The sequence below is a fragment of the Dama dama genome, chromosome 19 (genome assembly GCF_033118175.1).
Source record: "Dama dama isolate Ldn47 chromosome 19, ASM3311817v1, whole genome shotgun sequence".
Lineage (NCBI taxonomy): Eukaryota > Metazoa > Chordata > Mammalia > Artiodactyla > Cervidae > Dama > Dama dama.
In genome coordinates, this window is record NC_083699.1 from 47,905,904 (window position 1) to 47,932,721 (window position 26,818).

The 26,818-nt window shown below is 39.3% G+C and overlaps 2 protein-coding genes across 5 annotated transcripts in view; both read left to right on the forward strand.

Annotated features, from left to right (window-relative positions):
• The first annotated feature begins 485 nt into the window (after positions 1-485).
• DYNLT2B (dynein light chain Tctex-type 2B) lies at positions 486-23,960 on the forward strand. The gene is made up of 5 exons (XM_061166918.1): positions 486-756; positions 3,442-3,575; positions 8,360-8,429; positions 15,652-15,715; positions 23,814-23,960. Exons 1-5 carry the CDS (start codon positions 614-616, stop codon positions 23,859-23,861), a joined length of 459 nt encoding a protein of 152 aa, XP_061022901.1. The 5' UTR covers positions 486-613; the 3' UTR covers positions 23,862-23,960.
• Positions 23,961-25,286: 1,326 nt separating this feature from the next.
• Positions 25,287-26,818, forward strand: part of PCYT1A (phosphate cytidylyltransferase 1A, choline) — a 47,002-nt gene continuing 45,470 nt past the window's right edge. Inside the window, exons 1-2 of one of the 4 annotated variants that reach the window (XM_061166922.1) lie at positions 25,287-25,608; positions 25,833-25,897. The gene's annotated coding sequence lies outside the window, so the exon portion shown is untranslated. The remainder of the gene's footprint in view (positions 25,609-25,832; positions 25,898-26,818) is intronic. The other 3 variants (XM_061166919.1, XM_061166920.1, XM_061166921.1) reach the window with 3 other exon arrangements.

Sequence of the window (26,818 nt, forward strand, 5' to 3'; positions counted from 1 at the left end):
TGTGGTCAGCGGTTTCCATCTGGTAAGATCCTGATTTTTGTAAAAACAATTTAAGAACGTGCAACAGAGGTCACCTATATTCCTCAAGGGGAAAAAAAAATCCCTGTAACTTTTTATAGCTGACCTACTATTTATTATTACTCTCTCTCTAACTCAGAAAGGCCTAGGAGGCGAAAGATTTTTTCACATGTAAAAAAGTCAGGAATGCATCAGATTTGTCACTGAAACCGCTAACCCTGCCCTGCTCCAGCTCGGTTTTCCTTGCCCATACTACCTGTGTATCCCTGGGCCTCTACGGGCCCCAGGCTCTGTGTCACTTCCTAAGATTGCGACGCCTGTGGAAGTGTTTTGTAAACCGGACAAAAAGAGCCCAGTCTTCGCCGAAGTTATTCTCACTGTACCCCCACACACTTCTGGTCCAGCATCCGATGCGCAGGCGCAAGGGGGAGGGCGGCGCGAGCACGCTAAGAAGGGCGGGTCCCACGGCGCAGAGCGCGGACTGCTGCACGCAGGGTCAAAGGCGGCGTTGTCGCCCTGGAGACGGCTTACCAGCTGCCCGCGGCTACCGACTCAGCTTTCTTTGCGGAAAACGCGGAACCAAGAAGCTGAGGCTATGTCGGTTGCCGCCACCTTCCCTAAGCACACGTCCTTCTCTATGCGCGCATCCTTTGCTCCAGCGGACGGCTTGCCTGAGACTGAGAACAACGCTGGGGAGCCGGAGAATACCTATATTCTGCGGCCCATTTTCCAGCAAAGGCGGGTAGAAGACGGGTTGTGGCGGAGGCGACCCGCGAGACTCCTGCCGGCCCCAGGCAGAGCTCGCCTAATAGCTAGGGTGTCAGGAAGGAGCGCGGTGGCGGGGGGCGGGGCTAGAGGCGGAGGGGCGGGCAGGGGAGGAGCCCGGGTGTTGGCGGAGGAACTTGAGAGGGAGGAAGGGGCGTGACCGGGAAAGGAAGGACTGGGCGGGAGAGGATGTGGTGCTGTTCTTCTTGGCCTTCCGGCTGCAGGGAACAGCAGAGGACCGGACCAGCTATTGCAGGGTTAGAACGCTCGGAGGTAGTCCCTTAGAGTAGTGCAGTAGGGGTAGTTGACTCTAGGAGTTTCAGAAAGTGGACACAGAGGAATTGAGATGGTTAGATAGCAGAAAACAAACGGCTTGCTTTGAATACCATTCAGTTTTGAGGGTTCATGGTGCATAAGTGTGCCCAGAATGCGCTTACTCCTCTGCACAAGACCTCTAATATGTTCATATTATAGTCTTACCCAAGTAGTATCCAGAGGCTTTTGACCTGCCACCCTGATACCTTCCCGGAATTAAGGCACAAAGTCTTGTGTAGAGGACGGTCAGGGTTGTAGGATCCAATAACTTCATTTTCCCAAGATAAAAAAAAAAAATTAAGACTTTCCCAAGCCCCTCCTCTGTTACTTGAAATTAAATTCCCAAATCAAGTGCTTGGTGAATACTAGAAGCCAGGAACGTTACTTATAATGTGACAAAAAGATTTCATGTAGCAATTTTCTGGTGGGTAGGGTGTGTGTGTAAAGTCACCTCAGTCATGTCCAAGTCTATGCAACCCTATGGACTGTAGCGTGCCAGGCTCCTCTGTCCATGGGATTCTCCAGGCAAGAATATTTGAGTGGGTTGCCATGTCCTCCCCCAGGGCATCTTCCTAACCCAGGGATCCAACACGAGTCTCTTAAGTATCCTGCGCTGGCAGGCGAATTCTTCACCACTAGCGCACCTGGGAAGTCCCTGCTGGCTTAGAAGGGACATTAAAAAAATATGCTGTTATCTTGATTAAACAACAGAGCAAGATTAACACCAAGTATGTATTATGTAGAAATAACACTATGAGATTATTTGTGACTTGCAGAATGCCTTTGACATTTCCTGAGAGTGGAAAGGACTTAAAGGAAAAGCCAGATATAGTATGCTTGTTGATAGGAAAACCACATTTTGAACAGATCAAGTCCTGTAAATTTATCCATGATTCAAAATTTGCCTTTGAGAATAAGCAGCCAAGAGACCAAAGAAAATACTATTAAAAAGTAGTAAGGGGCTACTAGTACTACCAAAGACTAAGCTGCACTATAAGCTCAAAACTTAAAACATTCTGGTAACTTGGCACATGATAAACAAATCAACTGAGAGACTATATAGCCCAGAAAAGGAACCTAGTGTTGTAATATGTAATAAATGCAACTAAAATGCTAATAGTATTGTTAGGGTGGCTAAATTAGGGGAGACATTTTTTTCTCTGTCTTCATTTATTCAGTAATTCATTTCTTCAAAAAATATTTGTCTGCTGTGTGCTGGATGCTGTTCTAGAATTGGGATATAACAATGAACAAAACAAATAAAAAATTCTGCTCTATGGAGCTTGTGTTGTAGTTGGGTTGGACCACAAACAAGATAATTGTATAAGTGAACCATATAGTGTATCAGATAGTAATAAGTACTTGGAAGGGAGATATATAAAGTGATATAGTCGGAGGGTGGTTTGAAGTTTTAGAGAGGGTGGCTAGGGAAAGAAACTTTTGAATAAAGACTTGAAAGAAGTGAAGGAGCTAGGTATGCATATAAAGAGAGGAACTGAACCTCTTACAGAGGTTAACATCAAGTGCAGAAGCACTGAAGTTTGCATGTCTGGTGTGGTCCAAGAACATACGGAAGGCTGGTGTGACCTGAGTGGAGAGAACTAGGGGCAAAGTAGTAGAAAAGAAGGTCAGAGAGTTTGCTAGGGTAGATCGAATGGGACCTTGCAAGTCACAGAATGTTGCTTTTACTCTGAGTGAGGGGGAAAATATTTGGGTATTTTAATCAGAGGAGTGTCATGATCTGACACATATTTTAATAGCACCAGTCTAGTTACTATGTTGAGAACAGGATTTGGGGGCAAAGGCAGACAGAGACTTGTGAGGAGGTCATGGTAATCAGGAAAGAAGCAGTGGTAGCTTGGAGCAGGGTGGTGGTAGTTGACTGGTGAGTGATTGAATTTTAGGTTATTTTGAAGGTAGAATTGATAAGATTTGCTCATGAATGGGATGAGGGCTCTGAGAAAGGCAACCACACTGACTCCAGGGTGTTTGGCGTGAACAACTGGAAGAATGGAGTTACCATTGACTGAGAAAACCTAGTTTTGGTGAGAAATGATCAGAAGCTCAGTATTGGATGTACTAAATGTGAGTTGCCTCCTAGTCAACTGGATGGAGTCCTGGTGGGAATATGTGGTCTGAAGTTTAGGGGAATGGTCCAGGCTGGAGATATAAGGTTGCAATATGACTTGTTTTCTTAATTTGTTTTTATTACTTTTATAATAAAAATATGAAAAAGAAGGATCAAATGATTGTAATGACAAAAAACTGGAGGAAGTTGCACTGTGAAGTTCAACTTTAAGATTTTGGAGTTACCAATTAGATGTTTTGAACTGATTCATTTAGGTTCAGACCCTCTGTGGTTAAAGACTGTATCCATGCTGTACTCAAGGAGGAACTGGCCAATGCTGAATATGCTCCAGAAGAAATGCCTCAGCTCACAAAACGTTTATCAGAAAATATTAAAGATAAATTAAAAGGTAATAGTGATGGTAATTGGAAACGACTTGTTCCCTTCAAAATTCAATTTTACCAATTTATCTCCTTTATTTTTAAACAAGGGACAGAGCTTAGCTGTGGATTCTGTTAAACACAAATTTTTCTTTGGTGTTGGTCTTCTCAATTATTTGGTAGATTTCACTCATGCAGGTTTTTGCATATGGTGGGAAAGAGCAAAGGTGTGAAATACCTAGTTGTACTGAACAACTATCCAAGAAATCCCACTATGCAGAAAGATAAGAAAGTACAGAGGCTTCTTTCCTCCATAACTTCTGATATCTGCTGAGATACCAAGTCCTCAGCTTCTTATCATATCCTCCCAGATGGACCTCAGTCCATCTCTCTGGCCGAATCCTTAACCACTTGCCCTACTCAGCTCTCCACTCCTGCCTCACTCTACACGTGCAGGGCTGATCTCATGCTTTTCCTCCTTGTTCTTTGTCTTTCTATCTCTCTTACTCTCTTTTGTTAATAATGTCATGCCATCTGAAAAGTCCTTTCTGTCTACCCTTTAAAAACTGTTTATTTTGGCTGCACCTCATGGCTTGTGGAATCTTAGTTCCCCAGCTGGGGATTGAACGCAGGCCATGTCAGTGAAAGCCTGGAGTCATAACTAGGCCACCAGGAAACTCCCTGCCTACCCTTTTTAAAATATTCTTTTGAACGGAAGAAATGTCTTTGTAATCGTGATACATTTTCATTGTAATAAACCTGGAAAATATACATAATGTGTTTTTTGAAGTTATGTAAAACCTGGTAACCATGATAGTTTTTATTTAATACTTTGATATATTTTCTTATTTTTAGTAACTTGTCTTAATTTTTAGAAATATAAAAAAATACAAAGAAGAAAATTGCAATTCTATTCCATCATCCAAATTAACTGTTAGTATATTAGCATTGTTTTCAGATTTTTAATGAAATTCTGTTAAAATTATTGCAAAATATACATGCTTGCTATTTAAAAGTTAAAGTGTAGAAAGATAATTAAAATTAGAATGATTACTTCAAATGCCTACACCCATGAAGAATTGTTAGTATTACATGAACATCATACCAGACCTCTTTTCTATGTATGCATGCATTCATGCTTAGTTGCTTCAGTCGTGTCTGACTCTTTGTGACCCCAAGAACTGTAGCCTGCCAGGCATCTCTGTCCATGAGATTCTCCAGGCAAGAATATTGGAGTGGGTTGCCATTTCCTCCTCCGGGATATCTTCCTGACCCAGCTATTGAACCCTGGTCTCCTGCATTGCAGGCATATTCTTTACCCACTGAGCCACCTGGGAAGCCCCTTTTCTATGTATCAGTTCAGTTCAGTTAAGTCGCTCAGTCGTGTCTGACTCTTTGCCACCCCATGAATCGCAGTACGCCAGGCCTCTCTGTCCATCACCAACTCCCAGAGTTTACTCAAACTCATGTCCATCGAGTTGGTGATGCCATCCAGCCATCTCATCCTCTGTCGTCCCCTCCTCCTCCTGCCCCCAATCCCTCCCAGCATCAGGGTCTTTTCCAATGAGTCAACTCTTTGCATGAGGTGGCCAGAGTATTGGAGTTTCAGCCTCAGCATCAGTCCTTCCAATGAACACCCAGGACTGATCTCCTTTAGGATGGACTGCTTGGATCTCCTTGCAGTCTGAGGGACTCTCAAGAGTCTTCTCCAACACCACAGTTCAAAACCATCAATTTTTCGACGTTCAGCTTTCTTTATAGTCCAACTCTCACATCCATACATAACCACTGGAAAAACTATAGCCTTGACTAGATGGACCTTTGTTGGCAAAGTAGTCTCTGCTTTTTAATATGCTATCTAGGTTGGTCATAGCTTTCCTTCCAAGGGGTAAGCGTCTTTTAATTTCATGACTGCAATCACCATCTGCAGTGATTTTGGAGCCCCAAAAAATAAAGTCTGCCACTGTTTCCCCATATATTTGCCATGAAGTGATGGGACCAGATGCCATGATCTTAGTTTTCTGAATGTTGAGCTTTAAGCCAACATTTTTACTCTTCTCTTTCACTTTCATCAAGAGGCTCTTTAGTTCTTCACTTTCTGCCATAAGGGTAGTGTCATCTGCATATCTGAGGTTATTGATATTTCTCCCGGCTCTTGATTCCAGCTTATGCTTCATCCAGCCCAGCGTTTCTCATGATATACTCTCCATACAAGTTAAATAAGCAGGGTGACAATATACAGCCTTGACGTACTCCTTTTCCTATTTCTATGTATATGTATGGATAAATACTTTAAAAGCAATGATATACTATAGACTATTTCCCATAGCATTGTAGCATTTATTCTGTATTTATTTTTTTTCCCCAATTATTTTTATTAGTTGGAGGCTAATCATTTTACAATATTGTAGTGGTTTTTGCCATAGATTGACATGAATCAGCCATGGATTTACATGTGTTCCCTATCCTGAACTCCCCTCCCACCTCCCTGTTTTGTATTTAAATAGTCCCTTCACCATGCTATTTCCATCACTGAGTTCTTTTTTCTGGTTCATTTCTTACCTAATAAAATTTTGTTGTAAGGTTTTTCAGGAAAGGCTCAGAAATGCTTTATTCCCTAGATTCTTTCATGTTTGAGAATGCCTTTAAACCAAAATATATTTTGGATGAATGTAATATTTTGAGTTAATTTTTTTGAAAATCTTATAGATAATTGCTTCACTGTCTTCTTGCATTAAATGTTATCATGGAGAAATCCGAGGCCAGTCTGATGTTCTCTGCAGAAAGAATCCTGTCCTTAACCTTGATGCTCAATAGCTTTTCTAGAGTATGGTTTGATATTGAGCATTTTATGTCTATTAATCTGTGGATTTTATTCTTTCCATATTGGAGAAATTTTCTTGTATCTTTTTTTTTCTTGTACATTTCCAGCTCCATTTGTTAGATTATCTTCTTCAGGACACCAGATATTGATGTGTTGAATCACCTCTGTCTACCACATTTATTATCTTTGCTGTAATCTCTTCCTTTTTCTTTGACATATACTTCTGATTATCTTAAGTCAGTAATTCAATTTTCATTTGTGTCTGTCCTGTCTCTTGCCATTTTTAAGTGATTTGTTCTGCACTGATAGATTTGGGTATTCAGTTTATTTCCTAGGCCTATACTCTCCTTTTTCATCTTTCTGTTGTTTTGTAATCTGATTGAGTTCTTATTTTATTGAATTTGTAATCTGAGTTCTTATTGAATTTGTAAGCTTATATTATGAATCAGCTATGAGGAATTTCTCTTTGTTCCTTGATTTATGTTATCTCCTGGGTTGAGTTTTTTGGCCTTTTAAACAGTAAATTTCTTTTCTTGCTAGTTCTTTGGCTTGCTTTTGCTGTTTTCCTTTTCCTTATTACCATTCAGCTTCTTTTCATTTTTGCTTTGATGTGGTGTTGGTGTTTTTGTTTTATTTTAGCTTTTTTTTTTTTTTTTTTTAACCCTCCTCCCACTGTATCTAAGACTATATTATTTTTCCTTCAGAACTATGTTTTAAGCTCTGGGCATTTAATATTCCAGTCACATTTCTAAAGCATGGGTATGAGAAAACGAGGAAGAGGAATGGATAGAGAAGGAGGAAGCTCAGTTGAGCTGTGTGCAGTGTTTTTAAAAAATAACTTGGGCTCTGTCTCCTTCTGAGACTTTGTTAAGTAACATGACTTCAAGTTCATGTCCTTCAATGGAAGGGTACCTGTAAGTGTTCAGATTATTTGCCTAATTTACCATATGATCCTGGAGCTTTTACTTTCATAAAAAAAGAATTGGCTCTGTCTCAATTCTGCCTATTTAACTTTTCCTTTTTAAAAAAATTTTACTGTTTCCATTTTTCTTTGGTCAGAAAAGAGGGAAGATAAAGATGCCCATTCAGTTTTCTGTCCCCAAAATTTGGTGTTGGAGAGAATTTTCAGGATTTTGCTGCTTTAGCAGTATAGTTTTGGGGGAAGTAGCCAAGTTGTCCTTGGCTATTCCATATACTCCAGAATCTTTTGGTTTCTTTTCTATCTTACTGAACAGCTTGTAGTTTTCTAAAGATCCCACACACTATGTCTTTGCATGTGCTATGCCCCTCAATAGAATGGAGAGACATTGTTCATTTGATAAAATCTCACTCGTCTTTCAGGACCCAGCTCACTTATCACATCCTCCAAGAAGTCTTTTTCTGGTCATTCCTTCCCCATTGCCCAGTCAAAGGGAGGAACCCCAGCCCCAGCCCCAGCCCTGTGTTCCTAATGTACGTTGTACATACCACTCTTATACCACTCTTTGAATTACTACTCTATGGCATTTTCATTTTATTTTCTGTGTTTGCCTTCCCAACTACTATGAGTTCTTTAAGGCGAGAAGGATGTCTTATTTACTTCTGTGTCTCCAGGGCCTAGCTCAATACCCGACTTAGAGCAAGAGAGAAAGGAAGGAAGCAAAGACCTATTGAGAGACCGCTGTGGAAGAGAAATGGGTAGAGACAGGAGGAAATTTGTCTCTTCTAACCTCACAACACTTCGAGGAGGAAGGTAGTGATACTCCCATTTAACAGTTGAGGGAGACTTAAACGGAAAAGTTAAATAACTTGTCTAAAGTTACACACTTATTATTAAGCTTACTGTTAGAATTTGTCCTCAAATCTCTCTGACTCCCAGACTTAGAATCATACTCATTAAGTGTATAGACCAAATGCTTGTGTTCGTTATCAGGTAAATTTGTCTTCATTAAGTAATTTTGCCATATATTTGCTTATATATAAAACTTTCTTTTTTGTTTTTCTTTCCAGAAATGGGATTTGACCGATATAAAATGGTGGTACAAGTAGTGATTGGAGAACAAAGAGGAGAAGGTGTATTGTGAGTAGTTGGTTTTTCCTTTTGTTTTTATTTTTATAAATTTCTTATTGGGTATTCATCTTCTTGACAATTCAGTAAGATCCTGTCTTTTGAACGGTATGAGGAAAGGACAGTGTAATAAAATGCATGTGTGAACTGAAGAGATCCTGGTACTAAGCAGTGAGGTTGACAGTCTGGGTAAGTTCCATGGGGTAACTCACTTTTCATAGTATCTGTAGGCTAATAAACCTTTGAGAGTTTATGTATATATGCTCCTAAGATAGTGTAGGATTATGTATATATGTTGCCTTGGTCCTGCCATTCTCCTAAATTAATTTCTTTAAAATTGTCTAAGGGACAATTTTCATAGCTATTGCTATTGGCCTGGGCTTCTGTTTCTTAAAGTTCACTCTATTTTTTTTTTTTTTCTGGTCCTGATGTCAGTTACCTAACTTGTTTCTCTTATGTTTTTCTAACTGATTATTCTCTCCTTCACTGGTTCCTCTTTCCTGGCTATACCTGCAGCTGTGAACTTTCTTCAAGGCTCAGGTTTTATTCCACTGCTCTTCTCTGTGCTTTTCAATGAGGTCATTCATTTTCATGATATCAAACTGTCATTCCCATACTGACAAGTTCAAAATCTGTACTTGTTGTTTTTCCCTGTGCCCAAGTGTTAATCTCCTGTTTTCCTTTATAAACAGGAAACAGTACCTAGTTTAGTATTTTGTAAGACAGTGTGAAAATATTTGCTGGATGAATTTTAAAAAATACCCTGTAGATACTATCACTGAGACTTTTCACTGTGGATTGTTAGATTGGGAAGGGACTACAGATTTTTTCCAGTGTCCAGTCCCCTTATTTTATGTTGACACTTAGGAGGTTGAGCATGATTTGCCCCAAATTATGTATCTGGCTGGTATCAGGGTCACTGTACTCTTTACCATGGTGTCCTCTTCCATTTGGTCAAAAGGCTTCAGGAGATTTCTTCACCACAGAGAAACTAGGAAATACTTTATTATTCTGTCACCTCAGATTCAGTGTGTTCAAATAGAGTTCCATATTTCTCTTTCCTTCCTCTTCCTAAATCAGTCAGACATTTTCATTTCTCTGTCTCCTGCAGTATTACCCAGGTCCCCCTGCTTAAAGTGTGGAGTCCTCTTTTATGTAGCCCTGACTCTGATTGCACACACTGTAACCTGGATGCCAGGGTTGCTTAGCTTCCCCTTATCAACACTTCCAGACTGATCTCTCTCCTCTGCAATTCACACACCAGACTAGTGTCCCTGAAGTATGCCCTTCCTTTTCTTAAACTCTGTAGAGTTTATTTCAAATCTTGTAAAGCATAAACTCCTCAAACTTGTCCTGACTGACTGTTAAATGTGATCAGGCCAAACTCTAAAGCATGGCATATAAGGCCTCCATTACCTCCTGTTAAAACTTTCATCATCTGAAATTTCAGGCATATGCAAAACTGCAGACATTGAGGAACTTCCACGTGTCTGTTACTTAGCTTTAAGGTTGTCAACCACACACTCTTGTTGTTTCATTCATACCTCCACCTACTCTCCCTGCCTCCACCAGATTATTTTGAAGGAAATTCTAGTCATCATATAATTTCATCTGTAAATACAACAGTATTTATCTCTAAAATATAAGGGCCTTTTTAAACATAATAGAATAGCACATTTAAACATTGAAGGTCCTTAATATTATAAAACATTCAGTTGGCTTTTTTTTCTCTTCTTAAAACACACCAGGTAAGAGTCCGTGCCTGGTGAGGTGCCTCGCTGGTGTCAAGGATACGGGCCCTCCTGTCTTGCACTGATATGTCCTCATCTGTATTGTTGAAGGCGGCTCAGTACTACATTTATCCACATTCCTTAAGAGAAAGAGATAGAAGGAAAACATAAATGCCTTTCCATTTTCAACACTTTAAGCTTATGATTACACTCTTCTGATTTCAGTTGTTTCTGTTGAGAAATCAGCTCTTAGTCTTACTTTTGTTGATGTGTCTTTTTTCCTAGCTACATTAAAATGTTTTCCTCATTGCCTTTTTAGTATGATATATATGGTTTTCTTTGTATTTATTCTACTTGAGGTTCTTAGGACTTCTTGAATTTGTGGGCTCTTGAATCTTGTTGTATCAGCTTGAACAAAGTCTTAGCCATTTTTTCTTTTTTTTAAATAAGTCTTTCATCTTAGAATAGTTTAGATTTATAGAAAAGTTTCAGAGAAACTTTTAGAAAAGTACAGAGAGTTCTTAAATATTTCACATCCAGTTTCTTCTGTTATTAATATCTTCTATTAGTTTGGTACATTTGTCACAATTAATGAACCAATATTGATGCATTATTATTAACTAAAGCTCATACCCTGCCCTTGGGGGGTTTTTGAGCACATCCTTATTTATTGGCACTATAAGATGTCTCATCTTACCCATTCCCTGCCCCAGCCCTAGAATCAGCCACTTCTCTAAGGAGCCTTGATTCATTTTATTGGATAATGGCATTAGATACTAAGATCTGGGTGCTATATATGGCTATTATCTTTTAAAATATTGCCTCTGCTTCCTTGCTGTCGGCTGTCCTTTATGGACTCCAGTTACAAATATTTAGATCTTTTTACAGTAATAGACATATCTCTTATGATGCTATTTTCTGATTTTTTTGTTCTCTGTTCTTCAGTTTGGATATTTTTCTATTGACTTGTCCCTCAGTTCACTAATCCTCTTTTCTATTCTGTCTAATCTGATATTAATAAACCCACCAGCTGAATTCCTAATTTGTTATTATATTTTCAAGTCTAGGATTTCCATTTAAAATCTTTTTTTCATAGATTCTAATTGTCTAATGAAATTATTTTTTAATCTATGTTCTCCATCCTCCCTTTCTCCTCTCTTTTTACATTTTGGTCTTAGCAGTGCTTACCCTTGTCTCTGAATTATGTGTTAGCTTGTTTTATTTTACTATTTTTTTTGTCTTATTAATCTTTCATATGGCTCTGTCTCTTGACATGCCTACTTTGAGTCCTGGATATTGTGTTAAAAAATTGTAAAACTTGCAGATATATTATTTTCTTCCAGGAAGGTTTTAGCTTTCCTTTATTATTCAGGGAGAATATGGTCTACTTCCCTTAATCCAATCAGATACTGAGCTGAGGTTGGTTTGTTGCTGTTTTGATAAGGCTTTCTCCATCTTTACCTCACCCTTCTTTCTTGAATGTAGCCCTCCAGACCTTTCAACCAAGAATCTGGAGTGTTCATTGGAACCCGATCTACTGACTTTTAGTCCTTTTCTTCTGAGTGTTAAACTCCTCTTCATTCCAAAGGCTTTTTCTGTAATGAATTGGTTTCCTAGAAAACAAAAATATGTTCTTTTACAGTTCTGGAGATCCTATATTCAGAATGGGTTTTGTTGAGCTAAAATCAAGGTGTTGGCAGGGCTGTATTCCTCTTGGAGGCTCTGGGGGAGTGTTCACTCCCTCGCCTATTCCGTCTTCTAGAGGCCACCTGCATTTCTCAGCTCAGAACCCTTCCTCCATCCTTAATGCCAGTACTGTGTCTTCAAATGTCTCTCTGACCCTGACCCTCCTGCCTCCCTCTTTCTTCATAAGGACTAGTGATTACATGGAACCCACCTGGATAATCTCTCCATCTTATATCCTTAGTTATACATCTGTAAAACCATTTTTGCCATGTAATATCGCATTCACAGGTTCTAGGGCTTAGGACACAGACATATTTGGCCATTATTTTGCCTACCACATTTAGCTTTTTAGGTTCCTATGCGCACAGTTTCAGAATTTAACACACGTCTTAAGGGGAAACCTACCACGTGACAGGCTCAGTTCTACTGTCTCCTTTTTCACAGGGATCTTGGTCCCTTCAAGTCTCCAGTTTTATGCCACCCTCAACTCTCCAGCCCTGCAAGACTGCCAGCAGTCCTGCTGATTTTTTTTCCCTCAGTAATTGGTCCTTTTCCTGGACAAAGCCCAGGCTGTCAACCTCTAGCTCTGTGCTTAGAGTTGGCAAGTGCCCCAGGGAGAACTTTGCTTCAGAGTTTCAGCTTACTTCATGTGGTTCACCTTTCTCTGGAATTTTGGCTCTCCTAGTCTTTATTTCCTTCAGCGGCTCTCTGATTCATTTTATTTATTTTTTCTAGTTGACTTGGTGGGAGCATTTGGCCACCTACAAACTGTTCCATCATATTTCTTCTAAGTCTTTTGACATAATTTTATAAATATATATATATACATAAATATATATAAATGTGTATATATATATATATATTTAAATGAATATAGCATTCTTTTTGATATAGCCAAGGGTTTTGAAATGACTCAAGTGTCCCAGGTTTATCTTGTACATTTTCAGCCACAGTCTTAGAACTGGCCATTTTTCCTAGGAGCTCTGGTTCCTTTTTTTGGGAAATTGTGTAAAGAGACTGCAATTCGAAAGTAAGGATTGTGTTTTGTGCATCGGTGTATCATTTACACCTAGCACTTTGCTTATATATAATACTCAACAATACTGGTTAAATACATTTTTATATTCATGCTTTTACTTGGTTCTACTCAGCTTAAGTACTGCTTCCTTCATGAAATCTTCTTTGACTTTTTGTCCGCTCTAAATTCTCTAAAATTCTTCAGCACTTCTACAGATTTAATTCAACTATTGTGCAACTTGGACTTGGAGGCTTGGCCTAGATAGACAATAAAATCCCTTTTAATCCTAAATAACCTATAAATCAGCACCAACAATACATTATCTTATTCTTTTGGTGAGTATTAATTTTTTTTCACCGAATTAAGTTGAGAATTGTTTGAGGACAAAGCCAGGTGTTACTCTTTCTGGACATATGATACTTGCTAAATAAATACTTGATTGATTTGTTAAGTATATTAATTTGATTTCATCCTGTTACAGTTTCAAAATAGGTAGAACTTTTTGGATTTAAGAATGTGTGAAATATTAGGCTGGGGGGAGCTATTCTGTGTAAAACTCAGGAAAAAAGTCTTTTAAAATTGAACAAATATAGTATGATATGTGTATATCTTTCTCTACAGACTTGAAGCTGAACTGCCTAGGTTCAAAGCCAAGCTTTGTCACTTACTATATATTATAAATGACTTTAGACAAATCTGTTAATTTCTCAGTTTCCCTGTTTGTTAATGGGTATATTAATAGTACCTATCTCATAGGATTAAGTAAGTTAATATAAAACACTTAGACCAATGAGGCACAAAGTAGTGTTCAATAAATGTTAATGATGAATCATATACATACATTTAATAAAAAATAGAACATTTAAAATTACTTCTTAAAACTTATTATATTGTGAATATCTTTTCATGTTCTTAAAAGTTTTTTTTTTGTAAAAAATCATTAATGGCTGCACAGAATTTCATTATTAAGAAATACCATAATCTCATTTAGTAATCTAATACTTCTTCATATTTGTTTCCATTTTCAAATACTTTTATTTTGACTGACATTTTTTCTTATCCATTAACTGGGGAGAGGAGAATGGCTAATTTTAGAATTTAGAGGTAGCATAGCATCCTGTAGAGATAATACTGGATAGAATTAGTTAGAAGATTGAATTCTAGTTTAGAATTGTCCCTTTCTTCTCTAGGATCCTATACAGTGATCAGTTCAGTCACTCAGTTGTGTCTGACTTTTTGCAACCCCATGGACTGCAGCACGCCAGGCCTTCCTGTCCATCACAAAATCCTGGAGTTTACTCAAACTCATGCCCATTGAGTCGGTGATGCCATCCAACCATCTCATCCTCTGTCGTCCCCTTCTCCTGCCTTCAATCTTTGCCAGCATCAAGGTCTTTTCCAATGAGTCAGTTCTTCGCATCAGGTAGCCAAAGTATTGGAGTTTCAGCTTCAGCATCAATCTTTCCAATGAATATTCAGGACTGATTTCCTTTAGGATGGACTGGTTGGATCTCCTTGCAGTCCAAGAGACTCTCAAGAGTCTTCTCCAACACCACAGTTCAAAACCATCAATTCTTCAGCACTCACTTTCTTTATAGTCCAACTCTCACAGCCATACATGACTACTGGAAAAACCATAGTTTTGACTAGATGGACCTTTGTTGGCAAAGTAATGTCTCTACTTTTTAATATGCTGTCTAGGTTGGTGATAGCTTTTCTTCCAAGGAGCAAGTGTCTTTTAATTTCATGGCGGCAATCACCATCTGCAGTGATTTTGGAGCCCACTGTTTCCACTCTTTCCCCAGCTATTTGCCATGAAGTGATGGGACCAGATGCCATGATCTTAGTTTTCTGAATGTTGAGCTTTAAGCCAACTTTTTCACTCTCCTCTTTCACTTTCATCAAGAGGCTCTTTAGTTCTTCACTTTCTGCCATAAGGATGGTGTCATCTGCATATCTGAGGTTATTGATATTTCTCCGGGCTCTTGATTCCAGCTTGTGCTTCATCCAGCCCAGCGTTTCTCATGATGTACTCTGCATATAAGTTAAATAAGCAGGGTGACAATATACAGCCTTGATGTACACCTTTTCCTATTTGGAACCAGTCTGTTGTTCCATGTCCAGTTCTAACTGTTGCTTCCTGACCTGCATACAGATTTCTCAAGAGGCAGGTCAGGTGGTCTGGTATTCCCATCTCTTTCAGAATTTTCCACAGTTTATTGTGATCCACACAGTCAAAGGCTTTTGCATAGTCAGTAAAGCAGAAATAGATGTTTTCCTGGAACTCTCTTGTTTTTTATCATCCTGTGGATGTTGGCAATTTGATCTCTGGTTCCTAGAACAGGTTGGACTAAATAATTTGTTTCGTCCTTTCCAGACCTACTTTCTCATATTATTGTGCAGGAATTGAGCCCATTTTATTAGCCATAAGTCTAAGTATTATTTCCTCTAAAAGTCTGACCTGAAATAATCTTTAACAGAGCTTTCTACCCTGACTACCAAAGACTTCAAGGTATCTACCTCTTCAGCCATTGGGCAACCAGTCAGAGTCTGAGGCTGCTAGACCCCTGGGCCTGTTACCTCCAGCTGCAAGCAGCCTCATCTGACTGCAGTCCCTTCTAGTGTACCCAGGATCTTCTGCTATACAAATATGATTTTCTATATGTCATCTCATTCTGTTAAAAGATTTGGAAGCACTGATATGTAAGAATGTATCATGGAAAACTTTTGCTTATGGCAGGTATATGTGGTTCAGATCTTTGTTATATTGTTGATAATTCTCTACTCTTTGACTTTTTAGCATGTCTGCTCGCTGTTTCTGGGATGCTGACACTGACAACTGTACTCATGATGTTTTCATGAATGTAAGTCTATTGGAAACTTTTTTGGCCTATCTTAAGGACACGTGGGCATTCCAGATCAAATCCCTTAATATTTGTTAATTGTGGGGACACTTTATTTATTTATTTTGGCTTCGCAGCATGTGGGAGTTTAGTTCCCAAACCAGGGATTAAACCCATGCCTCCTGCATTGGCAGTGTGGAGTCTTAACCACCACACTGCCAGAGAAGTTCCTGAAGCCACTTTAGTTTTGGACATTTGTCTGAGACGACTTCTAGATAAGACGATTTTACTGTCCATTTGTGTTATTAAAGCAGAAGCCTGTGTGCTGCTTATAGATAAGGACACTTTTATATCTACTGATGATGTAACTCTTCACAAGTTTGAATGTAGAAATCACGTACTACTTATTTGGTGCTAACAGACAGCAGTTTGTTAAGCTGCAAAGAAATTTGGGTGGCAGGGATTCCATGAGCAAAGGTGATTTTTCTTTCAGTAATAAAATTAATTACTTTATCTTAAAGTTGTTTAGTAAAACTAAGCAAAAGTACAGAGGAATTTTTATAAAGAAGTTTCATTTAAACACTGGGACATGATTGACATGAATGTTTCGTATATTTTAAACATATGTTATTTTATGCTTATTTCCAGAAAGGATCCTGTCTTCTATCCAAATGCTCTCAGGTTGTGAGTTAGTAGAGTCAGACTTAAAGTATAGTAGAGTAGAAGAGAAAAACTAGATTGAGTGAATTAGGAGAGAGGTTCCATTTCTAGTGCTGTAACTTTCTAATTGAATGACTTTAGGTAAGTCATTGAGCTTTTCTCTGATTCTATCAGTAATATTAGAAAGCTATACTAGATATTCAAAGACTGGCTGTGGGTGACTAAGAATAATTTGAGGAACTTATTTAAAATACAGGTGCCAGGGCTCTGCTCAATAAATTCTGATCAAATAAGCCAGGGGTTGGATCAGGGAATCTGAATCTTTAAAAAAAGTTCTCCACATGATTATCTTACTGTCAGGTATAGAAGCTGCTGGTGCAGATGATCCTAAGGTACCTTTTAGCTCTAAAATTCTATGGTCCTACCAAAGTTTTATTTTATGCTCAACTAACCTGGGAATCACAGGATGGACAGTGGGAAAGGGTTATTGCTCAGTTGTGTCTGACTCACATGGACTGTAGCCCTCCAGGCTTCTCATCCATGGAATTCTCCAGGCAAGATTACTGGAGTGGGTAGCCATTCCCTTCTACAGGGGCTCTTCCTGACTTGGGGATCGAACCCTGGAGCCCAGGTCTCCTGCATTGCAGGTAGATTCTTTACCGTCTGAGCCACCAGGGGAGTGGGAAGTACTATGCAAATCTTTAAATATCAGCTCTCTGGGGGAAGGGTCAAACCCAGCTGGTGGTTTTCCCTGCTCTTTGAAAGCTGCATATTTCCCTGAGTCCTTATATGATACAATTCATTCATTCAACAAATAATCCTGAGCTCCTATTATGTGCTTTATATTTTAATGTTTTGATTTTGTTATAATCTGTTATTACATTTAGAAAGTAGAGAAGAAAGTAGGGGATAACTCGTAACTCAATTCCTTTATTGCTAGGAATAAAATGGTGAATAAGACAGTCATGCTTTCAGCTGGTCAAGAGCTTATAAACCCATGGAGACTAGACAATACTCGTATTAACCAATATGGAATTTAAAATTTTAGTTATTAATTATTACTTAGTAAAGATGATCAGGATCTGGATTTAGAATATAGGATTAATGGGGTAAGTGTCTAAATGTCATTTTTGAGAGCCTGGTCTAGGTTGCTGACTTTAGTCTACTATATCTTTAGTTCACTTTATTGAGTGTTTATTTAGGCTTCATTTTTCAGTACTTAAAGTATTTTGTTTATTTGGGAGAAAATCCCAGGAAGGGCCAGTAGGAGTTGAGGAAATGAGAGAGCGGAGAGAGAAGCGTGTTATTGAACTGATTACTGTGGATAGCCAGGGCTCAGTTCCTGTGAAGAACTCTGGGTGGCACTGGAAGAGCAGTGCCAATCAAGGGTGGGGTCTACAAGACCAGTGCCAGTCTACGGATTGTTTGGTATAGGTCTTCAAAAAGATAAGTACATAAGTTACGTGTAAGAGTTTAGAAACTCTCATGGAATTTGACAGAGTAATTTCATGTTCATTGAATCTAATTAATAAGAAGTTTAGGTTGTATTTGTATGTTTCTTTTTTCATTTCACTTTCTTAGTTAATAGTTTTTATTGTATTTTATGAAAGTATCATTCATAAGGGATTGGAAATTAAAACAAACCAAAAATAGGTGCTCCTCACCACAGACAGTACTATTTTATTTTATTTTAGCAATACATATTTTATTGAAGTATGGTTGACTTATAATGTTACAGATGCACAGCAAGGTGATTCAGTTATACATATACACATATATTATTTTTTAAATTATTTGACATTATAGCTTATTACAAGATATTGACTATAGTTCCCTGTGCTATACAGTAAACCTTTGTTGCTTATTGCATATCTATTTAGTTAAATTAGGAATCTGACATTCTATTCATACTAAGTCAAACAAGTGGAATCAAACATAATTTTTTTAGTTAGGCAAAAATTCATGTTTTCTAAAATATATATATTATACATATTATTTGTATGATATGAAAACTTCTACTATGCTTGAGAAAGAACATCAAAAGAAAAAAGGAAATGGAGTAATTGGTAAACATAAACTAAATGAAACGGGAGTGCTGAATATGAAATAGAAAAAGTGAAACAAACTAGATAGAAATAAAGATAATCATATAGTCCAGTTGTTTTTAAACATGACTGCTCATTAGAAACATATTTGGAGCTCTGGAGAAAGAAAAAGCAATACCTGGGCATTTGTATTTTTTAAAAAATTCCAAGATGTTTCTGATATGCATCTGGATTTTAAAAAGTGATTACAGGATATAGAGTGCTATTATTTTCCTGTTGACCAATCATGATACAATGGTATTAAGTGAATAATAGTTACATAAACACAATACTAAAAGATGTTTATCAGTTTTTACACTCAGTAGCCAGACAAAAATTAAAAGCCAGCCATTATGGCAACATGATTAACCTAATAATATAAAATAATTACATACAATTTGGGGGGATCAAGCAGAATGATGTGTTAAGTAGAAGTACATCCATGCACATGTTTTCATCTGCCAAGCAAGTCTATGTCTTTTGGTTAGTGCATTTAATCCTATTACCATTTTCTTAACTGTTTCAGGTTTATTTTCTGTAGGTCTTTGCCTTCTCTGTGTTTCCTGCCTAGAGAAGTTCCTTTAGCATTTGTTGTAAAGTTGGTGGTGCTGAATTCTCTTAACTTTTGCTGGAAAGCTTTTGGTTTCTCCATCAAATCTGGATGAGAGGCCTGCTGGGTAGAGTCTTCTTGGTTGTAGGTTCTTCTCTTTCATCACTTTAAATATATCATGCCATTCCCTTCTGGCTTGTAGAGTTTTTGCTGAGAAATCAGCTGATCGCCTAATTGGAGTTCCCTTGTATGTTATTTGTCCTTTTTCCTTTGTTGCTTTTATTATTTTGTCTTTGTCTTTAATTTTTGTCAGTTTGATTACTGTGTGTCTTGGTGTGTTCCTCCTTGGGTTTATCCTGCCTGGGACTCTCTGTGCTTTCTGGATCTGGTTGATTATTTCCTTTCCCATGTTATGGAAGTTTTCAGCTATTATCTCTTCGAATGTTTTCTCAGGGCCTTTTTCTCTCTCTTCTCCTTCTGGGAGCCCTGTAACGTGAATGTTGGTGAGCTTACTGTTGTCCCAGAGGTCTCTTAGACTGTCTTCATTTCTTTTCATTCTTTTTTCTATATTTTGTTCTGTGGCAGTGATTTCCACCATTCTGTCCTCCCAGTCACTTATTTATTCTTCTGCCTCAGTTATTCTGCTGTTGGTTCCTTCTAGTATATTATTCATCTCTGTTTGTTTGTTCTTTAGTTCTTCTAGGTCTTTGGTAAACATTTCTTGCATTTTCTCCATTGTTTTCCTGAGATTCTGGATCATCTTGACTATCATTATTCTGAATTCTTTTTCTGGAATGTTGCTATGTCCACTTCATTTAGTTGTTTTTCTGGGTTTTGATCTTGTCCCTTCATCTGAGACAAAACTTTCTGCTTTTTCATCCTGATTAACTTTATGTAATGTGGTTTTTGTTTGAACTGCTGTGGGTCTGTGGTTCTTCCTGCTTCTTCTGTCTGCCCTCTGATGGAGGAGGCAAAGAGGTTTGTGTAAGCTCCCTGATGGGAGGGGCTGGCAGTGGGAAAAACTGGGTCTTGCTCTGGTGAGACAGAGCCTTGCTCAGTAAAGCTTTAATCCAATTATCTGCTGATGGGTGAGATTGCACTCCCTCCCTAGTAGTTGTTTGGCCTGAGGCAACCCAGTCCTGGTCTGTGGGCTCTATGGTAGGGTTAATGGCTCCAAGAGGGTTTATGCCAAGGGGGACTTTCCTGGCCTGCTGCTCTCAGTGCCCCCATCCCTGTGGTGAGCTTGTTCCAACCCATGCCTCCACAGGAGACCCTCCAACACTAGCAGTCTCCTATGGGGTCACTGCTCCTTTCCTCTGGGTCTTGGTGCACACACGATCTTGTTTGTGCCTTCCAAGACTGGTGTCTCTGTTTCCCCCAGTCCTATGGAAGTCCTATAATAAGATGCCACTGGCCTTGAGGTCAAATTCCCTGGGGATTCCTAATTCCTTTGTCAGATCTGAAAGCTGGTAAGCCTGACTTGGGCTTCAGAACCTTGACAACAATGGGAGAACTTTTTTGGGATTATTGTTCTCCAGTTTGTGAGTCACCTACCTGGTGAGTATGGGATTTGATTTTATAATGATTGTGCCCTTCCTACCTGAGGTAGGAATTGCTGAGGTAGAAATTGCTAGGCAGTGAGTGTAGGACTCTGAGACCTTAGTCTTGTTTTCATAAACATCTGGCTCCATTAGCATAAAGTTATACCCTTTCTCCCAATTCCTGGAATGTATGCTGGGTGCGATAAATTATCAGCACTCAGATCCAGGGATGGGAAGTAACTAACTTCTGTTCCATATGCCTGAGGGAAAAACAACTGATGATCATTAATCTTAAGCCCATACATCAAAGTCAGTTCAGTGGCTCAGTTGCTCAGTCCTGTCTGACTCTTTGAGACCCCATGAATCGCAGCATGCCAGGCCCCCCTGTCCATCACCAACTCCCAGAGTTTACTCAAATTCATGTCCATCGAGTCGGTGATGCCATCCAACCATCTCATCCTCTGTCATCCCCTTCTCCTCCCGCCTTCAATCTTTGCCAGCACAAGGTCTTTTCCAGTGAGTCAGTTCTTCGCATCAGGTGGCCAAAGTATTGGAGTTTCAGGTTCAGCATCAGTCCTTCCAATGAATATTCAGGACTGATTTCCTTTAGGATGGACTGGTTGGATCTCCTTGCAGTCCAAGAGACTCTCGAGAGTCTTCTCCAACACCACAGTTTAAAAGCATCGATTCTTTGGCATTCAGCTTTCTATATAGTCCAACTCTCACATCCATACATGACCACTGGAAGAACCATAGCTTTGACTAGATTGACCTTTGTTGGCAAAGTAATGTCTCTACTTTTTAATATGCTGTCTAGGATAGTCATAGTTTTTCTTCCAAGGAGCAAGCATCTTTTAATTTCATGGCTGCAGTCATCATCTGCAGTGATTTTGGAGCCACTCAAAATAAAGTCTCACACTGTTTCTATTGTTTCCCCATCTATTTGCCATGAAGTGATGCCATGATCTTAGTTTTCTGAATGTTGAGTTTTAAGCCAACTTTTTTACTTTTCTCTTTCACTTTCATCAAGAGGCTCTTTAGTTCTTCTTCACTTTCTGCCATAAGGGTGGTGTCATCTGTATATCTGTGGTTAGTGGTATTTCTCCCAGCAGTCTTGATTCCAGCTTGTGCTTCATTCAGCCCAGCGTTTCCCATGATGTAATTTGCATAGAAGTTAAATAAGCATGGTGACAATATACTGCTTTGAAGTACTCCTTTCCCAATTTGGAACCAGTCTGTTTTTCTATGTCCAGTTCTAACTGTTGCTTCTTGACCTGCATACAGATTTCTCAGGAGGCAGGTCACGTGGTCTGGTATTCCCATTTCTTTAAGAATTTTCCACAATTTGCTGTGATCCACACAGTCAAAGGCTTTGGTGTAATCAATAAAGCAGAAATAGATGTTTTTCTGGAATTCTCTTGCTTTTCCTATAATCCAACAGATGTTGGCAGTTAGATATCTGGTTCCTCTGCCTTTTCTAAATCCAGGTTGAACATCTGGAAGTTCACAGTTCATGAACTATTGAAGTCTGGCTTGGAGAATTTTGAGCATTACTTTGCTAGCATGTGAGATGAGTGCAATTGTGTGGTAGTTTGAACATTCTTTGGCATTGCTCTTCTCTGGGATGGTAATGAAAACTGACCTTGTCCAGTCCTGTGGCCACTGCTGAGTTTTCCAGACTTGCTGGCATATTGAGTGCAGCACTTTAACAGCATCATCTTTCAGGATTTGAAATAATTCAACTGGAATTCCATCACCTCCACTAGCTTTGTTTGTTGTGAAACACAACTGATGATTATTAATCTTAAGTCCATACATCTGATCCATTGTAAAATGACCAGGGGGCATGAAAAATGGTAACAAATTAATCCAAGGATCAAGAGAAGCCATAAAGATGTTAAGTTAAGCATCTTGACCTTTAAGGACAGGAGCCAACCAAAAATGTACAGATTAAGGATATAAATACTGCTGTAATTCCCACCTTTGGGTGACTCTCTACCCCCTCTCAGTGTCTATGCTAAGAGCTTTGTACTTTCCTTCTCTTTAATAAATCCTGTTTGCTTGCTACCCTGAGTGTTTGCATGTTCATGAAGTTCATTCTTCAGCTCCAGAAACAAGAACTCTGATTCCCATTTCATCTCTACAGCTTCTTCTTTGTTTTTGCTGTGGGGTACCTTTTTTTCGGTGGGTTCCAGTGTCGTCCTGTCTATGGTTGTTCAGCAGTTAGGTGCCAGATAGCATTATTTTAGAACACAATAATCCCACCCAAGGAGCCAGGAAACTGGGCTAACTGAAGAATTTGCTTTTAGTTAATAATCACGTACTTGAACTCATATTTTCTTGCATCATTGCCAGGATGGAGGTGAGATTGATGGGTTAGGAGGTACTGAGGCATGTTGAACACCTCTAATAAGTACCTAAAATGTATTTTAACAAATTTATTAGGATATGAAGCACATTTTGAGATTCTGAGCTAAAACGTGGACAAATATATTTTATCAATTAAGAACAAACAACCAGACATCATTTGTCCTTATCCAGAATTTATGACAAGGTGCTGTATTTTCATTATCTGTGATACTATAATATGCTTGGATTTGGTAATGTATATACTTTAAGAAACTCAAAGCATTTTAATTATATTATTTCTTTGATAAATCAGGAAAAATGGGAATACTTATTTTAAGAATAAACATTCCAGAAAGACAAAGAACATTACAGCATACTAACACATATATATGGAATTTAGAAAGATGGTAACGATAACCCTATATGCAAAACAGAAAAAGAGACACAGAAATACAGAACAGACTTTTGAACTCTGTGGGAGAAGGCGAGGGTGGGATGTTTCGAGAGGAATTGGGTGGAGAGGGAGGTGGGAGCGGGGATTGGGATGGGGAAGACGTGTAAATCCATGGCTGATTCATATCAATGTATGACAAAACCCACTGAAATGTTGTGAAGTAATTAGCCTCCAACTAATAAAAAAATTAAAAAAAAAAAAAAGAATAAACATTGTGTAAAGTACATTAGCTTGCATTATGTTTCTTCATTCAGAAAATCTATTAACCATCCTACCCTTTTAGTTAGCAACTTTGTAGCTATCTTGAGGCAAGAAAATCTATAGCTATACTCTGGAAAATCTGTTTCTTGAATAAAGGAGTCTTCACGATTGAAAACTGGTAGAGATCTGAGATGATGTTAATTTCACATCTGTGCTGTCCTTTGGTACCTACTGAAATATTAACAGTGGATTCGTGTTTGCTTTCTGTTTTTTTTTTTAGGACAGTTTATTCTGTGTTGTAGCGGCATTTGGCTGTTTCTACTATTGAATCTTTGAAAGCTGGAAAAAGATACGACTATGAAGAAATATGAACTTTCTTACATTGTTAAATATCTTGACAAAATAAAGTGAACAGTTTGGCAACTGAGTCTGTTGAGTTTTAGGTCTTATTTTAATGTTTCAATTTCATTATAACATGTTACTACATTTAGAAGGTATAGGAAAAAGTAGGAACAATCTGTAATGCAGTTGTTCAAACATAACCAGTGTTTTTTTACTTACAGGGTTAAAAACATCATATATACAGTTTTGTAACCTGGTTTTTCACTTATAATGTCGTGTACAATTTTTATATCTTTTTGTTTGATTATAATTTTCATTAGCCTACATTAATAGTTGTGATTCCATTAGGCTATACACCATTGGTTATTTTTGCCATGTCCTTATTGTGGGATTGATTATTTATAATTTTTCACTATAACTAACTCTGAGATCAGCTTACTTGTGCATAAAGTTTTATTCCTGCATTTTAAATTATTGCCTTTATCTTTCACCTAGTATTTTTACTCAACTCTTGCCACTCTACACTTTCCACAGCTTGTTAGTTTAAACCTGTATTTGTTTTATCCAGGGTTTGCCCAGTGTCATGATTGAAGAGTTTCTAGGCTGTATATGAAATTAGCTTCCCTTAAGACTCTCAGATGGTACTATCCCAACTTCCACTGTCTTTGTAGTAATCTTCCCCTTACATGTCTTCTCCAGCTAACTGTCCTTATTTCAAGCACCTTAGTCTATCTGCCCTGTTCAAATAACTATTTGAGACTCAAAAGGGAAGGGTCACAATATAAATCCTTTATTTTCCCCTGGTAGCTCCTCAGCAGCTGCTTACCCACCATATTTCTTCTCAGCCGCTTTCAAGATAAGCATGTAAACAAAAATAAGTAAATACATGTAAAAGTTCTTTTACATACTTATTCTGTAACATTGGCTATTTACTTGCCTTGTTGAAAGTTAAAGTGTTAGTCACTCAGTCCTGTCCACTGTGTGACCGCATGGAGTGTAGCCAACCAGGCTCCTCTGTCCATGGAATTGCCCAGGCAAGAACACTGGAGTGGGTTGCCATTCCCTTCTCCAGGGGATCTTCCCTACCTAGTGATGAAACCTGGGTCTCTTGCATTGCAGGCAAATTCTTTATTGTCTCAGCCACCAAGGGAAGCCCATCTACAAGGGACTCCTCCAAAGAGGTTTGCTAGTTTCTTTCTAGCAAAGGAAAACATTTCTTTTCACCAGTCACCCTGCTGTGTGATTTCCTACCAGGGCCACCAATTCAAGAATTGTTCCTGCTCAGATGGCCCCCAGTTGATACCTAGGGATCATCTCTTGGTGAGCCAATCTGGGTTAGAAACAATCGGAACACAGAGGGCTTTTCACAGGACTTGGTTGGCGGACGTGCGTCTCTTCACGTCACCCAATAGGGAAAGGTTGGCGCTGTGTGAAGCAGTTGCAGACCATGGTGTGGAGGTAGGGGGTGTCAAGGTTGGAAGGTGTCGCGGCTATCTGCATTGTGAATGTGCTGGTATACGAGTGCCTGGCACCGCGTCAGGCGCTGGGATAGAGCAGGAAGGACTAAAACGGACAGGTCCGCCTGGGAGGGACTAAACCCGGAGCTGGGCAAAAGGCGAGCCACCACGTTAACGCTTCTTGACGGACTGCCAGCAAGCAAGAGTGACAAGCCACAGACCTGTCTTATTACAAGGTACATCCCATTTCTTCACCGCATAGTCCAATTTAGCAAGGTAAGTGACCCTTTGCCATTTTTTGTTGGCTCTTGGTGAGTTCTGCTCATAGAGGCCCCTGGGGCCTCTATGGAGGCGGAACCACTGTGTCAGAGGGGGTTTTCGAAGAGAAGTCGTGGTCGGAGTGATAAGAGGGCGGGCAATAGGCGGGATTTCCGGTCCGCGCTTCCGTCAGCTGCCTTTCCCGGGCGTCTCCCCGCAACCTCCTCAATTTCCCTTGTCAGTGACGCGGCGCTCTGGAGAAATTCGACGGGACAGTGACCAGGGGCCGGGGAAACGTGAGCTGCAGGTAAGGACCGGGTGTGTGTATATCCTTGCGGCTCTGTTTGAGAGGAGAAACTGTGGTGCTGGGACCGCCAGGAGGAGTGACTGAAAGAAGAGTGGGTCAGTGACAGCGAGGGGAGTGTGAGGCTACGACTCCGAAGCTACTGTGACCCAGGGGCATTGACAACGAGGGGACTGTGGCTGAGACGTAGCTGCTTGCGAGGGGTCTGTGACCCAGCAGAAGTGAATACTAAGGGGCTCTGACCTCGGAGAACACGAGGCAGAGGCTGTGTTAGGATTATGACCGAGGAAGTATGAAGCAGTGACAGCGGGGAACTGTGACCAAGGGCCAACGACTCGGAGGAGACTGATCGATGGATAGTAACTGTGAGAGGACTCTGACCTAAGGGAACATGAAGCAACAGCTGCGAGGGGACTCTAACCAAGGAGCAGTAACTTTGAGGGGGCTGAGTTGGAGAAGACTGTGGGATCAGTGACTGGACAGGGTACTGTAGCGTTTTGTTTGAGTAGGGGGTGTGGTGACTGGGTGGAGAAAGTTAGACAGACCTGAGTTTAATTTGATGGACAGACTTCTTGTGGCTGGGAGGCTTACCTCACCGTTGAGCTACAGTTTCTTCCGCCGTGAGTGGGAAGTTTGGAGTAGATGAATGTTTCCTAAATTGTGGGTTCTGTCCTGTTATTGGGTTGTGTAGTCCATTTAGTGGAGGGAACCTGAAATTTACAAAAAAAAGAAATAGATCTGAAATTTTCACATAATAATAGTATTATTTCATGAAACTTGTTTCAGTTATGTATGTGTGAGGTTATGATGCAAAATGAATTTCATGTATCTTAAAATGTAGTAAAAAGTTGGAAAAACATTGGACCAGATTATTTCTGAGTTTTCCTTCTGGCCTAAAATATCATGATTCTACAGTGAGGGGAC